This window comes from Cupressus sempervirens, chromosome 10 (genome assembly GCF_028749045.1).
Source record: "Cupressus sempervirens isolate cs-2001-9-10 chromosome 10, ASM2874904v1, whole genome shotgun sequence".
Lineage (NCBI taxonomy): Eukaryota > Viridiplantae > Streptophyta > Pinopsida > Cupressales > Cupressaceae > Cupressus > Cupressus sempervirens.
The window spans coordinates 375401038-375423893 of record NC_143127.1 but is presented as its reverse complement, the minus strand read 5'-3'; the positions used below and the strand labels follow the sequence as shown (position 1 = coordinate 375423893).

Here is a 22856-nt window from a genome sequence, read left to right as displayed (position 1 = left end):
TTCCAAGCCAAAAACGCCAAAGAAATTGCTCAGACAAGAAAATATGATTCAGCAGCTGGAATTATATCGACTTATAGGGAAGCTGTTTATGTCAGTACAGAAAAACACTTTCAATTGGCTAACGCGAAACCACTGCCCCTATTTATAGTGCAAGTACTAGCATATTTAAAAGGATAGCCCTACAGGGAAATACACAACCTCATCGGGATTAAATTCTTCATAATATACTAATTTCAGCTTCATTTACACAGAAAAGGTTAAAATTAAAGCAATAAATATTTAATTCAGTCAATCACAAACACAGGCAGGCAAAGGCCCAGGGCATTTTCCTTTATACAGAGCTGTATAAAAACTTATCATAAAAGCAAACACAAGTTATACAGAATCAAGAAACAACGTCAAATTTCCACAATCCGTGTTAAAATTGTAAGCGCGGCTTCTGGATTGAACTGTGAGATTTTTCGAAAGAAAAATTAACACAGCAGGGACACTTGTGCCCTAACTCGGAGAATAGAAGGAAAAAACGAGACAAAAACAATATGCAGCAAAATAAAACCTGAGTAAGGAGCTGCACCGGCTGAAGAAGAGGATCATTAGTAGACCTCGGCCGAGCGCTGGCACTGCGGGGGAGGCCCTTGGGCATCCCTAGGGGATTATTTCTCGTGGATGACGACCTCTCAAAAGAACGATCGTAGTGAGCATGACCGTTCTGCTGTTGCTGCTGCTGCAAAGCGTACGCCAGAGCCTGCTGCTGCACATTATCCTTCCGAAAAGACGTTCTCTCTTTGCCACCAGGCACCGACCTGGTCGAACTAGAACGCTTCATCTTGGGCTTCGGTTTCGGCTTCCTCCGAAAGCACACCACATGGTTTCCCATGGAGTATAGTCCCAGTCCTCACCGGTCGGGGGTTTGAATCCTGACCCCTGCAAGAATCACAAAATTCTGATTGTTTCACAGAGCTTTTGCTGTAACATGACGTCTTTTTTCTGAATGATCAGACCTGACTTAACGATGATGAGGTTGCGCGATCGACTCCCCGAAAGAATCAAAGTTGGTGGGTTGTTGCCACAGAGCGTTAAAGATGCCCCACTTTCGGGCGGCGTGGATTAAAGGCCTGCAGATTTTCCAAAGTCAAAGCTTGTATTATTCAAACACAAATACGAATTTGGAGATGACCATAAGGAATTCAGAAGATACTCGATGGGTATAATTTTTTTTAGTTTATGCGCGGTGACTGAGTTCCCAAGGATCATGTCGCATGCTGTTGTTTGAAATGGCTGACCAACCAGATCACATGTTGAAAGTAGAATTAAATACAGAGTGCATCAAAACCATGTTATAGTAATTATTCCAGATGCTAAAGCGAAGTTGATGTTTTTGCTTCCACCAGAGCGATGTGATGGGTGTTGTCAGCAGTCGTATCAACCTTGTCAGCTCAACTGTATTTATAGGTGCCGACACTGGCATGCAATTTTATTCTCCTATTCACAAATAGCAGGGATACATTTCTATAAAACACCATGCATTGCTTATGGTCAGGTTGAAAAGCACATCCTGCTATTTTTCACTTTTTAGATTCATCTTTATTTTATTTTGTGAAGATTTTTTATTGGAGTTGAATTTGACAGCTCTGGCTATTCTTGAGATAAAATGGTATCAAAGAAAAATACAAATTCCTATAATTTAATAATATTTGTTTATTTATTTTTTAATATTTGTATAGAAATGTGGGGTGGATAATATTTGTTTATCTATTTTTTAATATTTGTATAAAATTGTGGGGTGGACTATAAGGATCAATCAATTGAAAATATGTCAATATTGAGTTTTTGTAGGTAACGTAGGATAGGGTTATTTTCTTAGAGAATAGCCATGTCTAGATTTGACTCCCTTATTTCAAAACTTAGCTTTCTTGTTTCTAGTCTTAGCTCAAACGAAAAAATTCTTACAAAATGGCCATGTCTAGATTTGACTCTCTTATTTCAATACTTAGCTTTCGTGTTTCTAGTCTTAGCTCAAATGAAAAATATAGTTGTGAACTTAGCCTAGGATTGTATGACACTCTTGACTACTATCTTACAAAATACTTTAAATCTATTGAATCGGTCTATTAGAGTGTAATTGTGATCATGGCAAGATGTGGATTCTCCTTCTTAATAGGAAAATATAACAAAAACTTTTAAGCGTCACCTTATCGAAATTATTGCAAGTGAATACATTTACAAAGAAATCAGCCACGGGATTTAAGAACATGTGTGTGGGCTCAAGGTTGCATACAATTGTTTGAACCTTGATAAAGGATAAGTAGTCACTTCTACAATATGTAAAGGCTTGACTAATGTAGATCTAATTGTCAATTACTAGACACTCAACAAAAGTGATGTACCATAAATTATTATTTATTTATGTATAATTGTCAATTGCTAAGAAGATTCACTAAATGTGATGTGCAACAAAATATTAATTAACATTCATAAAGTTAATAAGAGCATCTATCAATCCTTGTCAATTGAACATCTTTTAATGTACCTGTTTCAATTTTGTATCTAAACTCAACTTTTCTATTTAAATTATTTATAATAATAATAATAATTGTATTCAATGTATTAGCCTAAACATTTTATGTAAGGTCCTTTATTCATCTACATTGATAATGTATGCTTGGATAAATCGTAGAGTTTTTAAAAACTTGTCAAATACTTTTCGAACAAATTGTTTGAATTAGAAAGTTTGACCCTAGTGTAAGTAGGGTGTTAGGCACTTATTTAGAAAGAAATGACAATTGGCTACAACCCCTAAAAAGTTGTTTTTTTTTTCTTTTCTAAAACTAAATATTGCATCCATAACTAAATTATTCAAGTAAAATCAATAAAGAATCAACATGATGAATATCAAGTTCAATCTATTACGTATATTAAACACCTCCTGATGTAATCAATGTATAATGGATCAAGCATTACAAGCTCCAATATAATAAATAATGGTTATAGTAGGTCATCAACCAATTGCCACATACAACAATGGTCTTAGTAAAAGGTACAATATAAAAAAAAACATAAATATCTTCGACTAGATTATGTAAGATGATATTTTCAAGCCTCAATTATTGATCGAGGAAGGGATTAAACTCATTGTTAGAGGAAATCTATTTTATCCCCAATCATTTGTCAAGATAAAAGAAGCATCAATTTAGCAATCAAATTATGTTCATCACTAGCAACATTACTGACTATCTTGATTAATTTTTTCCCTTATTTAACACATGGAAATACACGTGAAAGCATATTATCTAACTACTTGACTAGATCAATTTGAATGCACAACATGTATTTGTCACATCAATACATGTCATTTAATCCCTATGAAGCTAACTGAGATCAAATTAGATATCACCTCAAACATAATAAATGTGCTCATCTCTATGTTTGTTTGGTTTTGTGTACATGATTATAAGTACACCTAAAATAAGATATTACAAGACAACTTGACCATCACACACAAAATCGTTCCACAAAAAATATTCCCAATCTACCCATACTAAAATCCCTTACCTCACCAATATGCTAGCTCCAAATACTTTTATAACATTGTACCAAAAACCACCTACCTAAAAAATATTAAGGATAGAAACACACAAAGCATACCATGAGTGGAAAATCTTGTACACCACATGCTTCATTAGAGAAATCCTAGCTCTAGCAAGTAAAGGAATTAAGTATTACATACAATGTGTGGATCATATGCCCAATAAGGGTACTAAAGCTTGTGTGGTGTGACCCTTTGGCAAGAAGAGAAATATTTGACTCTTACTCCAATCCTCATGCAATCCTATTTTAAGGGGAGATGATCTTTTGATGTGCTAAACTTGGATAGAGAAAATAATGATGGTTGTATCATACACGAGGAAACTCAATTCATATTAATCCAATCTAGTCATAACTCATTTTAGTAATGAAAAATGTCACTAGATCAACATTTGCACAGAGTTGTACAAAATAGACTTCTACTTACACTTACTCAAGTCATTGCATAACCTGTCAAGTTCAACCTAATAAAGAGATATCGTCATACCAATTGATGTTGGAATCACATGAAAATGTTAGGAAATACAACTTAATCTTTGCATACACACAAAAAAAAACATTGTATAAACTACTAACTTTATATATTATACAATGAATAATATTAACCAACAAACATTCTAATCTCACACATGTGATTTGAGCTTAGAAACATAAATACTAAGGGAAATCTTAGATCTAACTTTTTGGTGTTAATAGAATTCACTAATAAATCACAGTTTCTTATAATATTAGAATGGATATGCAATCACTAAACTAATCTTAAACTTAAAATCAATAAAATTAGTACTAATATTCTTGTGACCCGGCTTAGCCAACATGTTTTCCCACCTTCCATGTATTCTAAAGTTATTCTAATTTATAATAGAAAATTTATTACATATGTAACCAACAAATTAATTTTTTAAATGTCCATTTAAATATTGCACAAAATCAGAAGAACATTGTCTCAAAATGGCCAAAAAATCAAGAAAAGGGAAAATGCACGTTGTAGAATTATTCATCATGAAGGATTTGATAAGATCAAATCCATAGATCCCGTAGAGCACTTGCATGCAAGAACTTGACACAAAGAAGCAAAGACAAGAGAAGGCAAGGGTTTGGCTCTCAAAATATGCAAGATTATATTTATTAGATAAAATAATAAGTAAAATAAACAATGGATCAATCCTTATAAAAGGAGATTGTAAAACCTAAAAGGGAAACCCTCAGAGGTAAAATCTATTTAATTATTAAATGGTAATGCAGGTGCATAAAGTGAAATCTTAAGAAGGGAGTAAAAGTATTTTAATAAATATAATTAAATTAATCCTTTATTGTAACACCCACCCACCAACACCCCCCCCCCCACCAAGATGAGCAACAATGCAAATACAAAAAAATGCATGAAAAAGAAAGGAAACTACAATGTTGAAAGCATAAATGGGTCCTAACAACATGGCCTAATGAGGTACCCAGCACAACTAAATCTTTGAAAATTTAAGAAATAGGGAAAACCATGTGGGAAAACTCCTACTCAAAAAATAGATAGAAGAATGCTAAAACAATAAAGAAGGAAGGAAGGACTCATCACTAAGACCCCCCAAGGATAACTTCCTTCACCGCAAACATACAATGCAACTAAAGATACTACAGAGATGCAAAAGATTTAGTGAAGATGTTAGCAACTTGCTCGGTAGTGGGAATATACTCCAAGCTAAGAGAGTCATCCTAAATCAAATGTCTAATGAAGTACATATGAAGCTCAATGTGCTTGATTGGTTGATGCTAAACTGGATTGTGGTAAATATGTACAACACTCTAATTGTCACACCAAAGAAAGGTGGAACTATCAAGGGGAAACCAAACTTTGTCATCAACCATCAAAGCCATAAAACCTCTTAACTAGCTAGCACAACTACCATGTATTTTTCCCCTATAGATGATAATGTGTGAGCATGTTTCTTCTTGCAAGACCATGTGATAGGACCAAAACCAAGACATTAAACAAAGCTAGAAGTAGACCTCTAATCATCAATATTACCAGCTCAATTTGAGTCTATATAACCAAGAATGTGAGGATCCCTTGATGTATAGTGAATGTCATAACATGTACTACCTTGGATGTACCTCAAAATATGTTTGGTAGCTTGCTAATGACTCTCACAAGGATCATGCGAGAATCTAGAGAAAAGGATAACCGCAAAGGAAAGATCGGGACGTGTGCACATCAGGTACAAAAAACTACCCACAAGTTGTTTATGTAAAGTGGAATCCACTGTGAGAGTAGAGAAAGTGGTAGATAAAAAACACTAGACTAAAAAGGTGTGGAAGGAGGTTTCAATCAAGCATGTTGAATCTCTAAAGCATATTAAGAGCATAATTCTATTTATAGTTATCCCATATAAAGATTGAACAACCTGTAGGCCCAAAAATTAGTGCAGAAGTCCAAGGTCTATCATCTCAAACTACTATCTCAAAGCTCGTTGAACACTCTTAATCATGGAGGGTGAGATATCTATAATAATGAGATTATCCACGTACAACACAAGTATCAATAGATCATCACCATAATGTTGAATGCACAATGTAGGATTAGAATGACAACATGTGAACTACGAAGCAAGCAAGAAGGAATTCATCTTCTCGTACCAAGCCCTGTGGGTTTGTTTGAGACCATACAAAGACCTTTGAAGTATGCACACCATAGAAGAGTCGTGTACAAAACCCTTAAGTTGCTCCATATAGATCTCCTCATGTAGGTCTCCATGCAAAAAGGAACTCTTTATATCAATTTGAAATGTTGTCCATCCCTGAGAAGCTACAAGAGAGAGTTCAAGGCAAATAGAATTCATCCTAGTGGCAGGAGAAAAGTTCTCAAAGTAATCAATACCCTCCACCTCTAAAAATACCTTCGCAACAAGGCATGCATTGTACCTATCAATAGAACCATCTACATCAAACTCAATATGGTACACCCACTTGCACCAAACCGACTTTCTTCCTTTTAGAAGAGGACAAAGATTCCAAGTGTGGTTCTTCATCAAAGAAGAGTACTTCTCATCCATAGCCCTATCACACTCTAAGTGTCTTGTCACCTATGGAAAAATATGTGGATCATTTAAAATAACATGACTCAATAGTCCAATACTAGAAGTCTAAGCACAAGTGTGACGAGTATCTGAAGGATCTCATGTGAAAGGTCTAGTTGCACCAATAGTATCACAAGCCCACTTGGGCATCCACTAAACATCTAGTGAAGTTGAGGAAGGTGGATCATCAACAATATCTTTCTCATAGGATACATAATCATGTAGAGGAGGAGAGGAAGTACTAGGAAACAAGGGAGAAGTTGGTGATGAAGGACCCATATGAGGATAGTGCTCATCAAACTAGACATCTCACAAAACAAGACATCTCTAAAATCAGGATCAAACAACCTGTATGCTTTCACATCCTCACAATAGCTAATAAATATGAATGGTCAACTCTTCCTCCCATGGCCTTCCTTTGAGCATCTAGAATAATTTCCCAAGCCTCACTACCAAAAATATAGAATGTAGAAGCATCGGGGTTGACATGAGTCCAAGCCTCCTTAGGAGTCGAATGTCGGAATAGGCATCTGGTTCTGAATATAGTTGGCACAATTGATAGCCTCAGCTCAATATTTAGGACTCATAGCTTAAGATTGTATCATACAATTGACCATCTCCCGTAATCTTTTGTTCTCTCTCTCTCAACAACCCCATTATGCTAAGGGGTGTGAGGAATTGTAAACTAATGATGTAAACCATGTTGAGTGTGGAAATCTCTAAAAGATGGATTCACATATTCCCTGCCATTGTCAGTGCATATATGCTTGATAGAAAGACCAAAGTGATTTTCCATAAATATCTTAAAGATTCAAAATGAATCAAAGACATCATACTTGAACTTCAAAAAGTACAACCATACACATCTAGAGAAGTCATATACGAAGGTAAGCACTTATCAAGCACTTGAGAAAGATGGAGTGGGGAATGACATAAGATCATTATGTATCAACTCTAATGGTACCTTAGCATGTGTAGATCTACCTGCCAGAAAAAAATCTCTATGATATTTTCCAAGCGCACAACCTCAACAAACATTGTTAGTACAAGAGATCTGAGGTAGCCTAGTCACTAGCCCCTATGTACTCATCTGTTGTAGATATATGTAGTTGACATGGCCAAAACACTCATGCCAGAGTTGCTTGTAATGCCTGCCTATAGTTTGCTCTATATTATACATGTTGAACTCTTTTAGGCCTATTATATACATGTGTTAATTTCAGAGATATATGGTATGATTTTATGGTATAGTCGATTGTATTTCACATGTTGTCTAGTGATTACAATTACGTATGTGTTAATGTTGCTTTAATGATTCTTAGTTAGTAAATGTGATTGCTTTCATAATGATGTTAGATGATATGTCTTTAATAATGATTATTTTACATTTATAGTAATGTATTGTTATATCTGAGCATTTGATGATTTAACTCATGATTCATTATGGTACTTACCCCATACTTGCATGTGTATGATGCATGTGTCTATTTTACTTTTATGTCTAACGTGTTTGATATGTTTAAGGAAGGGAGTCATAGTCACTCGCTAGTCAGGATCTACACAATGTACCACTCCTTGCCATTGCATGTCTGGTTTAGTTATATATATGCATATGTACATGCTCATCTTTTATGCAGGTTGCAGGTACCGGACATTGACTTCCCTAAATTGCAAGGATGAGTGTGCCCTATCACAATAACTCAAAGGTAAGAATGGGAAGATAATGATTAGGTCCAATCCTAGCCATAGCCTAAATACTTGTTTTGCAAGAAAGACTCGTATCTGATTGTCTACCCCTTTTTAGACCCACAAGTTTACCTTTGCGTATGTTGTTTGAGTTTGAGTTTTGAATGGTTTTGTTTATGTGGATTTGACTATGTTATTTATTTGGTAAAAGGTTTAATTATGACATTTAGATCAATCACACAATATTAGAATTATTAAATATTTTTTATATAAAAAGAAGAATCATAATATCAGGATATTTAATTTAATAGGGAAATTAAATTAATCAAATATTTGTTTATTATTTAAAAGACTTGATTTAAAAAGTCTAAATGTGAAAGATGGAAAAAAGATAAATTAAACTATTAAATACCAAATATTGATTTATCATAAATATTTAATCAGTGATAATAAAATTAGAGTTGCACATAATTAGTGGGCTTTAATTATATAAATGATTAAACTAATTTTTATGCAATTTAATTGCACATTAATTACTAAATTAAAATAAGATTTTTGAGTGGGGAATAAGTTATTTAATTTAAAAGAAAGGATATTTATTTATTTTATTAAAAAAAGATAAATTTATTTTGTGAAAAGAAAGTAAATAAATAAAGAATATTTATTTATTTAATATTAAAAGAATGGGGGAAAAGGTAGAAATTGTGTATTTCTTTTCTTAAAAATAAATAAAGTGATTTTATTGTTTTTAAAAAAAATAAGAAAATAAAGAAAAAATATTATTTTATTCTAGTTGAGTTACCTTCTTTTGTTAGTTTACTCATTTTAGAAACCTTAGTTTTATTAGTTTTATTTATTTATTTTTCTTTATGAAGAGGTCATTGTGGTCATTTTGAAAAGGGAAGATTTTTGGAGAACAATAAGATAAATTAGAACAAAGATTTTAGAAGACAAGTTACAGGTTATGCATTCAGATTTTGAAGTAAAAGATTTTTTCAAAGCTTGGGAGTGAAGTCTACAATTGGGTTTTCTTCTTCTTCTTAACAGATCAACTTGGTGTTTAAAGGTAGGAGTGTTCAAATCTTTTTGTAATTTCTATTGGAAATATTGTCTTCTCTATGTTTTCTTGATTGTGAATCTAGCTTTGAATTTGAATGAGGACCTTCAATATTCTAACAAATAGAGATTAGTAAAATTTTATTAAAAATTATGTTTATGACATAATTGATATTCTAGAAAGTTTGTTTGGAAACCTTATGAAAGAAGATTCAAAATAAATTATGGTGTTGGTATTTATAATTAATAGTTTACTATTTTATATAAATTTAATTAAAATATATTTTAATATTATTGATTATGAATAAATTTGTTTGTAGTTACTTGTGTGTCAGTTTGAGGATTTGAAACATGTGAGTTTGCTATAACTTTTATTTTATATATTTTATCAAAAATATAAAGATACTTTTAGACACCCATTTGGATTTTATTTAACATACATCAAAATCATATATGATTGTTTTGTATAGACATAGTCAAATATTGATTGTTATGCTAAAACTGGGCCTATTTGAGCTTATTTTTCAACTAGAGACACACGAACACTCACTTATAACTTATGAATAATATATGGTTAGGAAAATGTCTTATTTTTTATTGTAAATAAGTCTATTATGAATAATTTTCTTGATTTTCATGAAGATCCAACAGTTCAAACAAAAGTCATGCTATTTCTTCTAAACTAGTAACCTTCAAATTTGAATAGTGTTGCTAGGAAGATTCATATTTTACACCATTCAAATGAACTTTTCTTTAGAACTAGTAATAATGAAAAATGTGGGAAATTGAATTTTATTTCCATCATTATAGGTTACAAATATGTATCATTCCATATGAGATTATAAAATTTAAATTACCGGCTGATTTACATAGAGAAAATGCATAAAAACTCAATGTTATGAACTTTGAAAATGTTTTATCTTTTTTGTTAAATATTATTGATTTAACATATAATAATTAATTCTAAGCTTATTAGATAATTAACATACTAAATTTATCTACAATTTTATAGCGTTTATATAATCAAACAAAACTTTTGAAAATAATATAATCCAAATCATTCGATGGAACCTTGTATTATTTGATGTGTGTTAATTTGAGATTTTGTGGTATTTGTTTTGTGATGGGTTTTAAAAAATTGAATGTGATGTTTTATTTTGTGATGAATTTTATGTGAACTATTTAGCTGGCCAAACTAGGATGTGCACTAGAGGCACCTTTTAAGATTGCTTATATTATGGTTATTTGACTAGATGTTAGGATGTACTTTATGATTCAAAATTGAGGCTTATGTTTATAAGATTTATTCGGTGAGCATATATGATGAGTTGGGTTTTGAGAACCAAATTATTTTTTGGGTTGCCTGTTAAGGAACCGAGTTCTATCATTATGGATGTTGTGCTATGGGACACAACTGTGGTTATGTGCTTAGGGGAGGTTGTCTAGGTACATGTCTTTGGGAGTGGCTTGCAATAGGGGTTTGGGACCCAAAGTGGTCAGTACTAGGCTAACCTATTGTAATTTGTGTAATAAGTGATAACATGGTAATTAACATATCTTGCCTAGCCCTTTTCCTTGAGATACATGTTGAGTTGTCATTTTGCATGATGCTTAAGAGCAGGAATCCTTTCGAACTCGTCTCTTGAAAAGTCGATCTGGGATCAACTCCAAGGTTCCAAGCAATCTTGCGACCTAGTAGAATCTGCTTAGATGAAGATAAATGTGAATGTTTACGAGGAGGCCTTTGCTGGTTCTAAACAATTCATATAAGATTTGAATCTGCTTGCTATCTCAAAAGAATGATCACACAAAAAAAAGAAATATATTTTTGTATTTTTTAATTTTTTAATGGATGCAATCTAATAATACAACTATATGAATTCCTAATTTAACCAAAGGTTAGGAAAGAAAATAACGAAGATAGGGTAACAAGAAGTTTTAAGCAAGTGATATGAAAAGTAAAATCGTAACAGACATAAGCTACAGAACAACACATCTGCAAGTTAAGCCTTTCAAAAGATCATTAGATAACTGATGAAAATAGTAGTAGCACTCCTTAATTCCTCTGATGCAATCGTCGATGGAAATTCAGTAACTGTAAGATGTTTCACTTTTCATTAGATTGCAAGGCCATAGGAAGTGCGCTCATGCGAGTCAAAAAGCTATGCAGGAACAAAATGGATGATCTCTTCTCGAACTAAGTATGTTAGCAGAATTTGTAAAATCATAGCAAACACCAAAATTAAAAGATCGCTCAATCAAAATAATGCAATAAAATTGTTGGCTCAATTACATTCCATGAACACATATTCACAAAATATAACACACTTAGGCAAGAATCACTACACTCCAAATGTGAGCACCAATAGCATATATTATTGCATCAAAATAACGGCCTAGAATACATATTACATTCTTGAATTTATAAGAAATCTTCTCCTCAATTTGTGTTGAGATTGAGAGATATCTTTATGCAAACATATGCTTCTCAACTAATAAAACAAATCTATTTATGTACAAACTAACTCTTTGATTGGTGCTTAGTACAACTCCATCCAGATTTATATCATTAAATGGATGCATGAGCCTTTACATGTCTTAAAATAAAGAAAGCATGTGAAAATAAGAAGAAGAAATCCATTAGATGATGTTGGAGTGTCTAAAAGTGCCAACAATAGAAGCTCCATCTTCACTAGGTGTTTGTAGGAGTTAAACTATCATCAGAATATGTTTTTGATGCATGGAAAGCTCTAAAATTAGAATTGGCAATGAACTATATACGCACCTCTAACTTCTTCAAAAAAATTCAATGCACCTATGCACCTGGTACACCTACACACCTTGAAAACAGGTCCAAAAATGCAAAATTTTACCAAGTGTCAAAAATGAAATTCTAGCTTCTAGGTTTTCTTCCCTTTTATACCAAAGCTATATCTCGGTATTTGCTCTTGAATTTCTCAATAATCTCAGTGACTTGGGTGGCATCTGTAAAATCTAAAGCTTCATACTTGTCCTTCATTTTCTGCCTATAATTGCTTACCTCAATGTGAATCTCTACAAAATCTCCCAATTTCACATCCAAATCTAGTATTGCTTTTTCAGTCCTAAATGCTTGTCTAATATCATCATCATTAGAAGCTTCTTCCAAAGTCTTTCGAAATTGTTCAACAACTACTTCTACAATCATCAATTTATCCCTTGCATCATCTTCAAAAATATCTAAGCACACATCACTATAATGTTTCTCTGCCTCCAAAAATTTCTCTTGGGTTTGATCCTTGAGCTTATGGATATCTGCATGTAATGTTTCCATCACTTTATTTCCATCTACTATCTTCTTCATCCAATCATCAATTTTATCTAACCTTTCTGATGTGTATACATTAATTAACATCTGTTACCTTTGACCCTTGATTGACTACAAGGCTTGCAAGTCCTTACCCTAGGTATATACTTTGTCCATTAACCCAAATTCTTGGTTTAAAATGACCACCGACTTATCTGCATTCTATAAGATTATCTCAAAAGTCCTCACTTCTAGGTTGCTTCTAGTGCTTCCATCTCTTATTGCTGTTCAACAAAATGGTTTTGTCCCAAGTAGGCAAATTCTTAACTCCGTTATTGCTGCACATGAGAATATTCATTCTTTATCTTGTTCCAATAATCAGGGTTTTATTATGAAAATTGATATTGTGAAAGCTTATGACAGAGTGGAATGGGCTTTTCTTGAAACGATTTTATTGGCCTTTGGCTTTAGTTATAGGATAGTGAGGGCAATTCTTCAGTTAATTTCTACTACCTTGATTGTTGTTCTAGTGAATGGGTGCTCCTCTGAATTCTTTAGCCCTTCTAGGGGATTGAGACATGCAAACCCTTTATCCCCTATTCTCTTCAATATAATGGCTGATTGTTTGGGGTGCTATATTGGGAAACTGGTTTTGCAAGGGGATATTAAAGGTCTGTAGCCTTCTTCTTAGCCTCTTACTTGCTCTCATGGAAAATTTTTTGATGACACTATTTTCATGGGGAAAGTTGAAGTCAGGGAAGCCAGAATTCTTAAAAAAGCCCTTAGCCTTTACTCTTTTGCTTCAGGACAGTTGATTAACTAGAATAAGAGCTCTTTGTTTTTTATTAATACCCCAATTTTAAGATAGAACAAAATTGCTAAAATTCTAGGGTGCTCAATAGTTTATTTTCCTTGTATTTACTTGGGTCTCCCTTTGGGACCTAAAGCTCTAGATTCTTTTTGGGAGGATCTCATTAAGAAGTTTAATAAGAAACTTGATGGTTGGAAGGGTAACCTTTTGAGTCAAGCTGGCAAAATCACCCTCGTTAAAGCTTGTCTCCAAAGCATCCCTACTTATGTTTTGAGTCTCTTTAGAATTCCAACAAAATTTGTAGATACTATTGATGAAATCCAAAGGAATTTTCTCTGGTCTAGAACTAAGGAAAGGAAGAGAATGGCTTTGATATCTTAGGATCAAATTTGTAAGCCTATCAAGGAAGGTGGTTTAGGAATAAGGTTAGTGTGAAGTATGAATAAAGCTCTTCTTGCCAAACAGGGATGGAGAGTGTATCATGATGATAAGGAATGGAACACTATATGGAAACATAAATACCTTTTTAATGCTCCTTCTTTATCTGATTTTCTATCATCTCCTAATGTTCTATCCCCTTTTGCCATTTGGGGGGCTGTACAGGGAGCTAAGAAGATCTTAAGTAAAGGATGCTCATGGAAAGTTGGAAATGGGCAAAAGGTCAAATTCTGGGAAGATGTTTGGATCCTAGATCATCCTCTGATTGAGAAATTTGAGGATAGGACCCATATTGATAAATGTAAGCAATTGTATGGAACTCTTATGGGACATTACTGGTATAATAATAGGTGGGTTAGCCTTGTTGATATTAATCAGGATTTTCATAATATCCAGATTATATTGAATGCCTTTTGTTTGTATCCCCATAAGGAAGATAAAATGATATGGAGTGCTGATGTAAGTGGCTATTTCAAAGTTTCCTTTGTGTTCAAATTTGAGGAGAAAGGTAATCACCCTTTGTGGACTAGAGCTTGGATAAAAGGTCTTACTCCAAAAATTAATATCTTTTATTGGATCTTGCTTTAGAATAAAATTCTTACTTGAGACAACCTACAAAAGAGAGGCATTCATGTGGTTAATCAATGTACCCTATGTAAAGAAGGTTATGAAGATAGTGATTACTTGTTCTTAAATTGTACTTATAGTCAAAAAGTATGGAGTTCTATTCTCAACTTCTAGAATATTACTTGGGTCCACCAAAATAATATTGAACAATGTTTTCAAAGTTGGAATTGCCCATCTAAGGATAACGATGTTGGTTTCTTCTGGAAAATTACTTTTCCCCATCTCTAGTGGGGAATTTGGAAAGAAAGAAATAAAAAAATCTTTAGAAACAAAGAAATGCCTAAGTGGATGCTTGGCTAAAACATTGTCAGAGTAATAAAGAAAAACTTCAATTCCCAGAGAAAGTGCAATGAAGATTTCCAAATTGACAATCCAATGAATACTAAAGGTTCTAAAATGAAGAAAGAAGATCAAAGACCGAATACTAAGTGGAAGGCTCCTCCTATGGGATGGATTAAAGGGAATTTTGATGGTGCTACTAAAGGAAATCTTGGCAAAGCGGGCTGTGGAGGGGTTTTGAGGGATTACATTGGTAATATTATAGATGTTATTGCTATACCTATAGATGCTTAATGGTAAAAGTTTGATCACATGGTCTTTTGAAGCTAGTGTAATGGAAATTAAATCCTTAATGGATAAATTTGATAAAGTCTTTTTCTCTCATTCCTTCTGTGAAGGAAATGTTGTGGTTGACTGGATTGCTAACGAGGCTATCCAACGGGAATGTAAGATGACTTGGCACAATGACCTAAGCAGGAGCGTGGATTTGAAAGCTCTAATTAATTATGATAGAACTCACACGACGGAAGGCAAGATCTTCTAAGATTAGCAATTTAATGATAAGTGGAGGTGGGGTTATGAAGGATAGTGTTATATTCCCTAGAAAGTACCTAAACATGATTATTATCCTTGCTTGGCATGTAAGTGTTTTAATGAGCACCTTGGTTGTTCTAACGAACACCTTGGCTTTTCTCAAATATTTACATCTACTTGTCTGCTCGACTTTGGCCTCTCACAGAGAAACAAAGTTTCCAAAAATGGGCAAGGAACTGAGAAAATAGGAACCAAAGAACTATAAAGCATGGAAGGCCAAAGCCTCTATTTGGCAGATTCTAGAGAAGGGTAATGTCAGTACTTACCTAGAGCACCTTCATGGCTACAAACCACATGTCACGAAGGCATTCTTCAAAAATTGGATCGAGGATAGGGTTTCCATGCATGGGGTTATGGTTCATTTGTTTGAAGATTTCATTGCCGAAGTCACAGGGCTTCTTAAGGAGGGCATAAAATTTAGCAAGGAAACCAACATCTCCAATGCTACATTTAAGAAATTTTTGAAGACAGAAGAGGAGGAAATTTTTTTGGAGAAAAATGGAAACTTTTACGAGCTGAGTCAAATAAAATTTATTTAGTAGGACATCCTCTCTTGCATTCGTGAGTACTTCATTTTAGATGGTAGGGCAAAAAGAGTTCATAAATTTCATTTTGTGTTCCTAAATCATTTTTGGTATAAGGATAAGATCTCATTTCCATTTTATCTGAGGTTCTCTTTACTTCAAAGTCTTCAAGCCCATAGGAAAAAAGATTCCTATCTGATTTTACATGAAAGGCTAATCCTTTTAATTGAGAATTACTGTAAAAGTAAGTCAATTGTATCTTCCCGACCCTCTAAGAAAAAGAGGGGCTCTATTAGTGAAATCTAATCAAGGAAGAGTAAGGGTGAGGAAAGGGTTAGTGTGAGAAAGAGGAGTCTCAAGATAGGCCTCAAAAAAATGTAGAGGAAATTACTGAGTCTAAGAATTCAAACAAAAATGATGAAATGAATATGGAAAATGAGGAGAATACGGGTATGGGAGACTTTAGTTCAAATCTAGAGGGTTACCCTGATAGAAAAGGTGAGACTGGAAAGGATGAGGCCGAGGAAAGTTATGAGAAAAATATAGGGTCAAAAAATGTTAGAGAAGAAGATAAAAACCTGAGTGAGCAACCCTAGAAAGCTAGGGAGGAAAATTTGGAGGAAAAAATGAGGAAGGAGAAGGATGATCTCACTAGTAAGGGTGCTATGAATGTGGAGGAAGATACGGGGAAGGAGAAGGATGACTCTACTGGTAAGGATGCAATGCTTTCTTTCCTTCACATTGCCAAGCTCAAGGCAAACTCCTCTCTCCAAGGTGATTCCTAGGTGTACAATGAGTTAACGAATTTGAAAAGAAGAATGAGAAAGATGCAACAGGACCAGGAAGTTGATTGAGCTAAGATCATTCAATTAGAAGTTTAGGTTGGCAATATCCTAGAGAATTTAAAGGAATATGAACATAAGCTCTATCTTTTGATCAAAGAGAGTGGCAACAAGATGGAACATGTCACCTCAAGCATCTGTGTGACTGCTACTAGCTTAGGGAAGAGGAATAATGAGGAAATCATGTCTCCTGGTAGGCCAAGCAAAAGAACAAGATAAAGTTCAAGGAAGAAGGTGGTTGAGGCCACTGTGGTATCTGTTGCTGACATTATCCAAAACATTGCGAAGGTGGGCAAAGAGGTGGTGAAAATGATTAAGGAGCTGCAATAGTTGCTAGTGGTGGTTCTGGCCACTGGTCTCTAGTCTGGTTGTGGTTCTGGTAACTAGTCTCTGGTTTGGGTTTCTTAACTAGTTTTTGTTCTTTTTGTTCAAACTCTAGGTTCCAAGTCCTTATAAAACTTGGTTTCATTTACTAGTCATATTTTGTGGTTTTAGGTCCCTATAAAACCTGGTTTTGTAACTTTTATACTACAGGTTTCAGATCCTTGTAAAACCTGGTTGTGCTTACTTGAATATCTTTTGCTTTTCTATTAAGGGTGGCAAGTCCCTTCAAAACCTATTTTTACCTTAATTTAAAACTTATCTACATTATCCTACATATGGTGTAGTAGTTTAAGATTTCCCTATATAATCTACACACCTTTCTCTTCAAAACTTTCTCACCATTGTTGACAAGCTTTCAAAAATGGATCTAATTACATGATCTTTTTATCCCTCTTCTCAAGTGCTACATTCAAAGTCCCCTCAAGATTCTCAGGATCTAATGGACCAACTACTTCATTCAGATATCCCTTTAGGATCTCATTCTACTTTTTAAGTGTCATCAATTCCATCTCATTCTATTCTAAGTGCCTAAACACTGCTTTGATTCTCATTGTCACCATTAATTTGGCAGTGTCCACAGTGGGTTTCCAAGAACAACCTCTTTGATTTGATAATCTCTTGGAGTCAATTCCTTGATATCTGCATGTGGAGGAGGGATATCAACATGTGAAAAAAAGTCTTGATTCTAATCACTCATCACAAAGGCCAATGCTCATGCATCTTTTGGAGGCGATTCAGGCTTCCTAAAAACTTTAATCAATTCTCTCATTCCTTCTTCCTCAGTGTCATACTGTTGCCTTTTGTTTCTAAACACCTCTTTCCTCAACCATCTCAAAGAATTTTCTATTGGAGATTTACCTTTTGAAGAAGGAGTTTTTTTTCTATGCTCTTTCCCTTATCACTCCTCTCTGAAGTCTTCTCCTTTTGTGAGAGATCCACATCAGGAGTCTTTGTATTTGTAGAGTCCACAGTTCTTACCTCTATATCTTGGGAAGTTCGTTAAGGTTCCTCACATATTTTTCCTTCATTTGATACTTCATCAGTGGGTATTTATTGTTTCTCTTCCTCCTATTACACTTGGACCTATTCTTGTTCAATGTAACTTGATTTAGTGATGGTGGAGCTACTTTAGGTTCTTGGGGCTGAGATGGCAACTGACTCCAATCTTCTTGTTGGGGTTGATTAGTCAAAGCATCCCTTATTTTATCTCCCAATAGTTCAGTGCCAATCAACATAAAATCAAAATATGACATCTGAAAGACATAAGCCCCTTCACCCTCCTGTTTATCAATCCACTAGTGCATCTCATCCTCATAAGTTTTAGACTGAATGGGCTACTCAAGAATGGATGGTAGTGTAATGGTGGAGCTTCTTCTCCATTCTAACTCTGTTGCTCTAGCAAGATGAGTCCTCCAATTCGAAGGAAGGTTATCTTCTTCGTCTTCATCATCCTCTTCTTCCCCTTTTGGAATGACTTTTGGGACTGAAGGAATAACTCTTCTAATCACCTTTTATCTCCTGTTGACTGGAGTTTTGATCTTTCTTATTTTAGGAGCTAATGGGGACGCTTGCACCTCTTGTTGAGGAGGAGACATTTTTTGTACTTATGTTTCAGTTCCTCCTTGCCCTTGATCTAGCAGTGGCACTTGAGGATTATCCTAGGCCTATGTACCTTCTATGTTCTTTGACCCTTTTACATTCTTAGCCCCTTGTTGTGGTGTTGCTTGAGTTGTTACTTCTTCTGGCTTGTCTTGTTGAGGCAAAGTTCTTTTCCTCTTTCCTTTACCCTTTTGAACCCTATAATATTCAACTTTTCTATCAAGTTGGTGCACTATTTCCAGTGTCACTAGAGACTAAGCTATAAAAGTGGGCACTATTACCTTGGTTCCTCTACCTTTGGCTAGGTGGGCTATAGTGTGGAAGACTACTGCTTGAGGAATCAGATCCAATTTGAAAGGTCTTTTGATCCAATCCTTGGTCAATTTGGTGATGTGTCTAGCCCTATAATTAATACATGAATTTTCTTCCTTATCAATCTTCGCATTCATAATGGGTCGATTAAAAATATTATCTCTATTATACAATGGATCTAGGACATCTTCGGTATCTTGTTGCACCACCTTTAAATGAACATTTATCTTCAAAGCACTACTTGCCAAATAGAGAGTCATCCTATAATAATCCCTTATACAAATATCGTAGTTATCTACTGCATTCATCCAATGGTCCTCAATCACATCTTCATGTTGGAATGTTTTGCTCCCCAAGTATTGCACTCTTCTAATGTTATCAAAATAGGGATGAGGAGAGTTACATTCATCCAAGGGATATTGATCCCACTCAAACTCAAAAGCAAGAATATCATGTCTCTAAACCACACTAAACAATCCTATAGCAATGGGTCACACCCATGTTATCTTGTGTTGCTTCTTTACTCTGTCATATGCAGACAAGAGTTGTCAAGCAATCTCCAACAATATGAGTCTATCAAATGGGTACCTAGGGAGCTTCTTGGGATTGATAGTCATACCTGCTACCCTCAAATAAGTAAATGTCTGAAATTGGATGTAATTGGCACTGACTTCTAAAATCTTTGTCGCTGCCTCATCTGGCATCTTTTTCGCATAACCCCATTCAATGAACTAGATAATTGTGAAAATAAAAGCATCATTCACTATTATGTATTCCTTGTTGTGCTTTGGAAGCTTTTTCTTCACCAATTGGGGATACACTATATACGACCATGCGTTTGGATCTTGCATGTTGCCCTTTTTAAACAATCTCAGATAGTCCATTGCCCTTGCAGCTAACAAGTACACCAAATAGGATGTCATATAGAACTTACGAATGTTCTTAACTACCACTAGTTGCTCATCCAAGTTCTCACTAAGAATCGAAGCCCAATCAATTGGCATCTTTGTTGTTCTGATAGTCTCAATGAAAGGCACCATCCATAAGTGCAGGTGTCCTGATGCTAGTAACCCCATGACTCTACTCAAAAGGATTATAGAATATCCAGTGTCCTCTTTCATATAACCTCTTGTCATATCCACTTTTCCTGCTTTGCACCCAAGAGGAGTTTTCTCAATGAGGTATGTGGATTGAATGATTTCAGATGCTTCCTCTACATGTTCTCTATACCATCTTTCCACCTAGTAATAGGTTAATCTGATAAACTGATCTACTCTCGAGGGATGGAATACCTTTTCTATGTTCTTAGGTTGGAGATCTAGCATGATCTCTCCAATTATACTCTTTACGACCCTTTCCTTGGAGACATAGTTTTTTGCCAATACCATGATCAACTCTAAGGATTGTACTGATATCGGGTGTGATGCTACATTAACTAGTCTCAATTGGATAAGAATAGATATCATGGGGGACCTCTTTATAATTTTATTGCACAACACTAGGAATGCATTCCAATTTGTATGACCAAGTTTAGTGTTTCGGATCTCCAAATAGTCATCGTGGAAGCCTGATTTTGTAGAAACACCTTGAAACTTGAAAATTACTAGTTTTGGGACCATCTTTGTAGCAAGGGAGGATGATGAAGAAGTCACCGAATCTGCACAAAATCAAGATCTATTAGTTTAGAGCTTGAAAAAACTCAATTAATACAAACCCTATTGATGGCAACAAATAACCCAAAAACCCTAATATGCTAAAAAACATCTAAAAACCTCATTTCAAACCTTGAAAAGCAAAAAAGTGTGCACTTGGCACACCTTAGAGGTGTGCTAAGTGCACTTTACCTATACACCAACTTTATTAAGGGTGCACATTTAGTGCACCTCATGGGGTGCACTAGGTGCACACCCTTACAACACTTGTAAGTGCAAAAGGGTGCACATTTAGCGCACCTCATGGGATGTGCTAAATGCACACCCTTTACCTCCCTAAGGGATGCTTATTCTTAGTCTAAGGTGCACAACTGTGCACCTTCAACTAGGTGTTAGTTTTATTTTTTAGATTTTTTAGTTTTTACATTAGTGCAAAAAAAAAAGATGCACAGTTGTGCACCTTCTTATGGTGTTGTTTTTAAGGTTGTGTTATGTAGGTGCGAGGGTGGGGAGAGTGCATTGACGCACCTAAAGAGTTGCACAGGTGTGAGGCAAGGAGCACGGAGGAAAGAATGAAGTGGGGAGAGGGGCAGAGTCTCAGGTTTTATAGACTGAGGGCTCTAGCACACCTCTTGGAGGTGCATAGTTTTATTGTTGCACACTTCTAAGAAGGAAGTCTTCTCTTCATTACCTTAGTGCACTAATGCACCTAGTGAGGTGCGCTAAGTGTGCTAGTGCGCATTTTACTTGCAAAAAATGACTTTCTCCCTAAGAATTTTGGTTTCTAGAATTTGGGCTTTTAGGTCAGGACCCAAATTGGCCAAAGACATTAGGAAAAACCCTAAAAAAGACTCAAACCTAAGACTATGGATCTGGAAAGCTAAAATATAAAGTAGGGGGTCCCCATTGTGAAACCACAACAATAAAAATATAAGTTAGAGATGTGCCTCACCCATGACTTGAGTGCCTGTACAAGCTAAGGATGGGAATGAGATGATACCTAGTGAGAGGTATGACTGGTTTTCCTCATCTTCATGAGAGGTGTTCTAGTTCTGCATGTATCACATTGAGTGTCCAAGGTCTAGAGTGACCAGTCCAGGGTAATTCAACACTTGAGGGTCTGGGGTCTGATGAGAGACCATTCCAAGGTAACTCAAGTAGTTTGACTATGCGATGACACTCCTGAAATGTCCCTTTACTGATTTTTATTGATATTTCCAGACTCAAATCAGAACTTTAAAATCAAACAACCAATATTACAAAGATCTGCCAATTTCCCAATAAAACCCAAATCGGGTATGTCCAAATTAGTGCCAAAAACTTCCCAACTTCACAAATTATTAATAAATCTGAAAATGGACATTTTTACAGAAATTTCAGCAGCATAACAGCCTACAAAATGACATTTCCAAATTTGTATAGCCTTTACACAACAGCTCACAAATGTAGGGCAAAACTATGCTCAATCGGGCTCCTGAAATTAACACAAAAATGCCCGGAAACACCACAAAACACTCATAAACTATCTCAGAAGTTTAATCACGAACCAATACATATATTAAGCTCTATTTTAACATCATAAAGTCTAAAATACAGCAGCAAACCAAACTGATATGAAACACTCAACTGAAAACCCAAACTCAAACCAAAAACAACCCCGCAAACACCCAAATCGGCACTATTCAGCACAAAGGCAAACTCTGTATGAGCATGCACATGGAATGGCTTCAAACTCCCGTCCTTAGCCTTCCTGGAGACCTGCAAACTCCCGTTCTTGGGTCTCCTTCTCCACAGGTTTGGAAGCCTCTAAAGAACAACAAGAAAATTAGCAAGAATCAAGATGTAGAATGAGCCCAAAATGCCTCCAAACCCCTTTTAAAGAGGGCATAACCCTAACTCACGTCCAAGAGGGGTTAATAAAATATAATTTAATAATAATTTTTATTTATTAGTCCATTGGTTTCCAAAGATTAACCCCTTTTTCTGAAATTTCACCTTTTTGGAGCCTGCCTGCCTTAACAAAGTTTTTTTTTTTTTTTTTTTAATTATTTGAATAGGGGACATGACAAGTCCTCCCCTCCCAAATATTGCTTGTCCTCAAGCAATGAAGGTT

General features: G+C 35.0%; 1 protein-coding gene across 2 annotated transcripts in view; it reads right to left on the bottom strand.

Moving 5' to 3' along the window:
* Nucleotides 1-1557, bottom strand: part of MES11 (methyl esterase 11) — a 64528-nt gene extending 62971 nt beyond the window's left edge. Inside the window, exon 1 of one of the 2 annotated variants that reach the window (XM_089807509.1) lies at nt 557-1557. In XM_089807509.1, coding sequence (XP_089663635.1) covers nt 557-877 — 321 coding nt within the window. In that variant the 5' untranslated portion in view covers nt 878-1557. The remainder of the gene's footprint in view (nt 1-556) is intronic. The other variant, XM_089807510.1, reaches the window with a different exon arrangement.
* Between the last annotated feature and the right edge of the window lie 21299 nt (nt 1558-22856).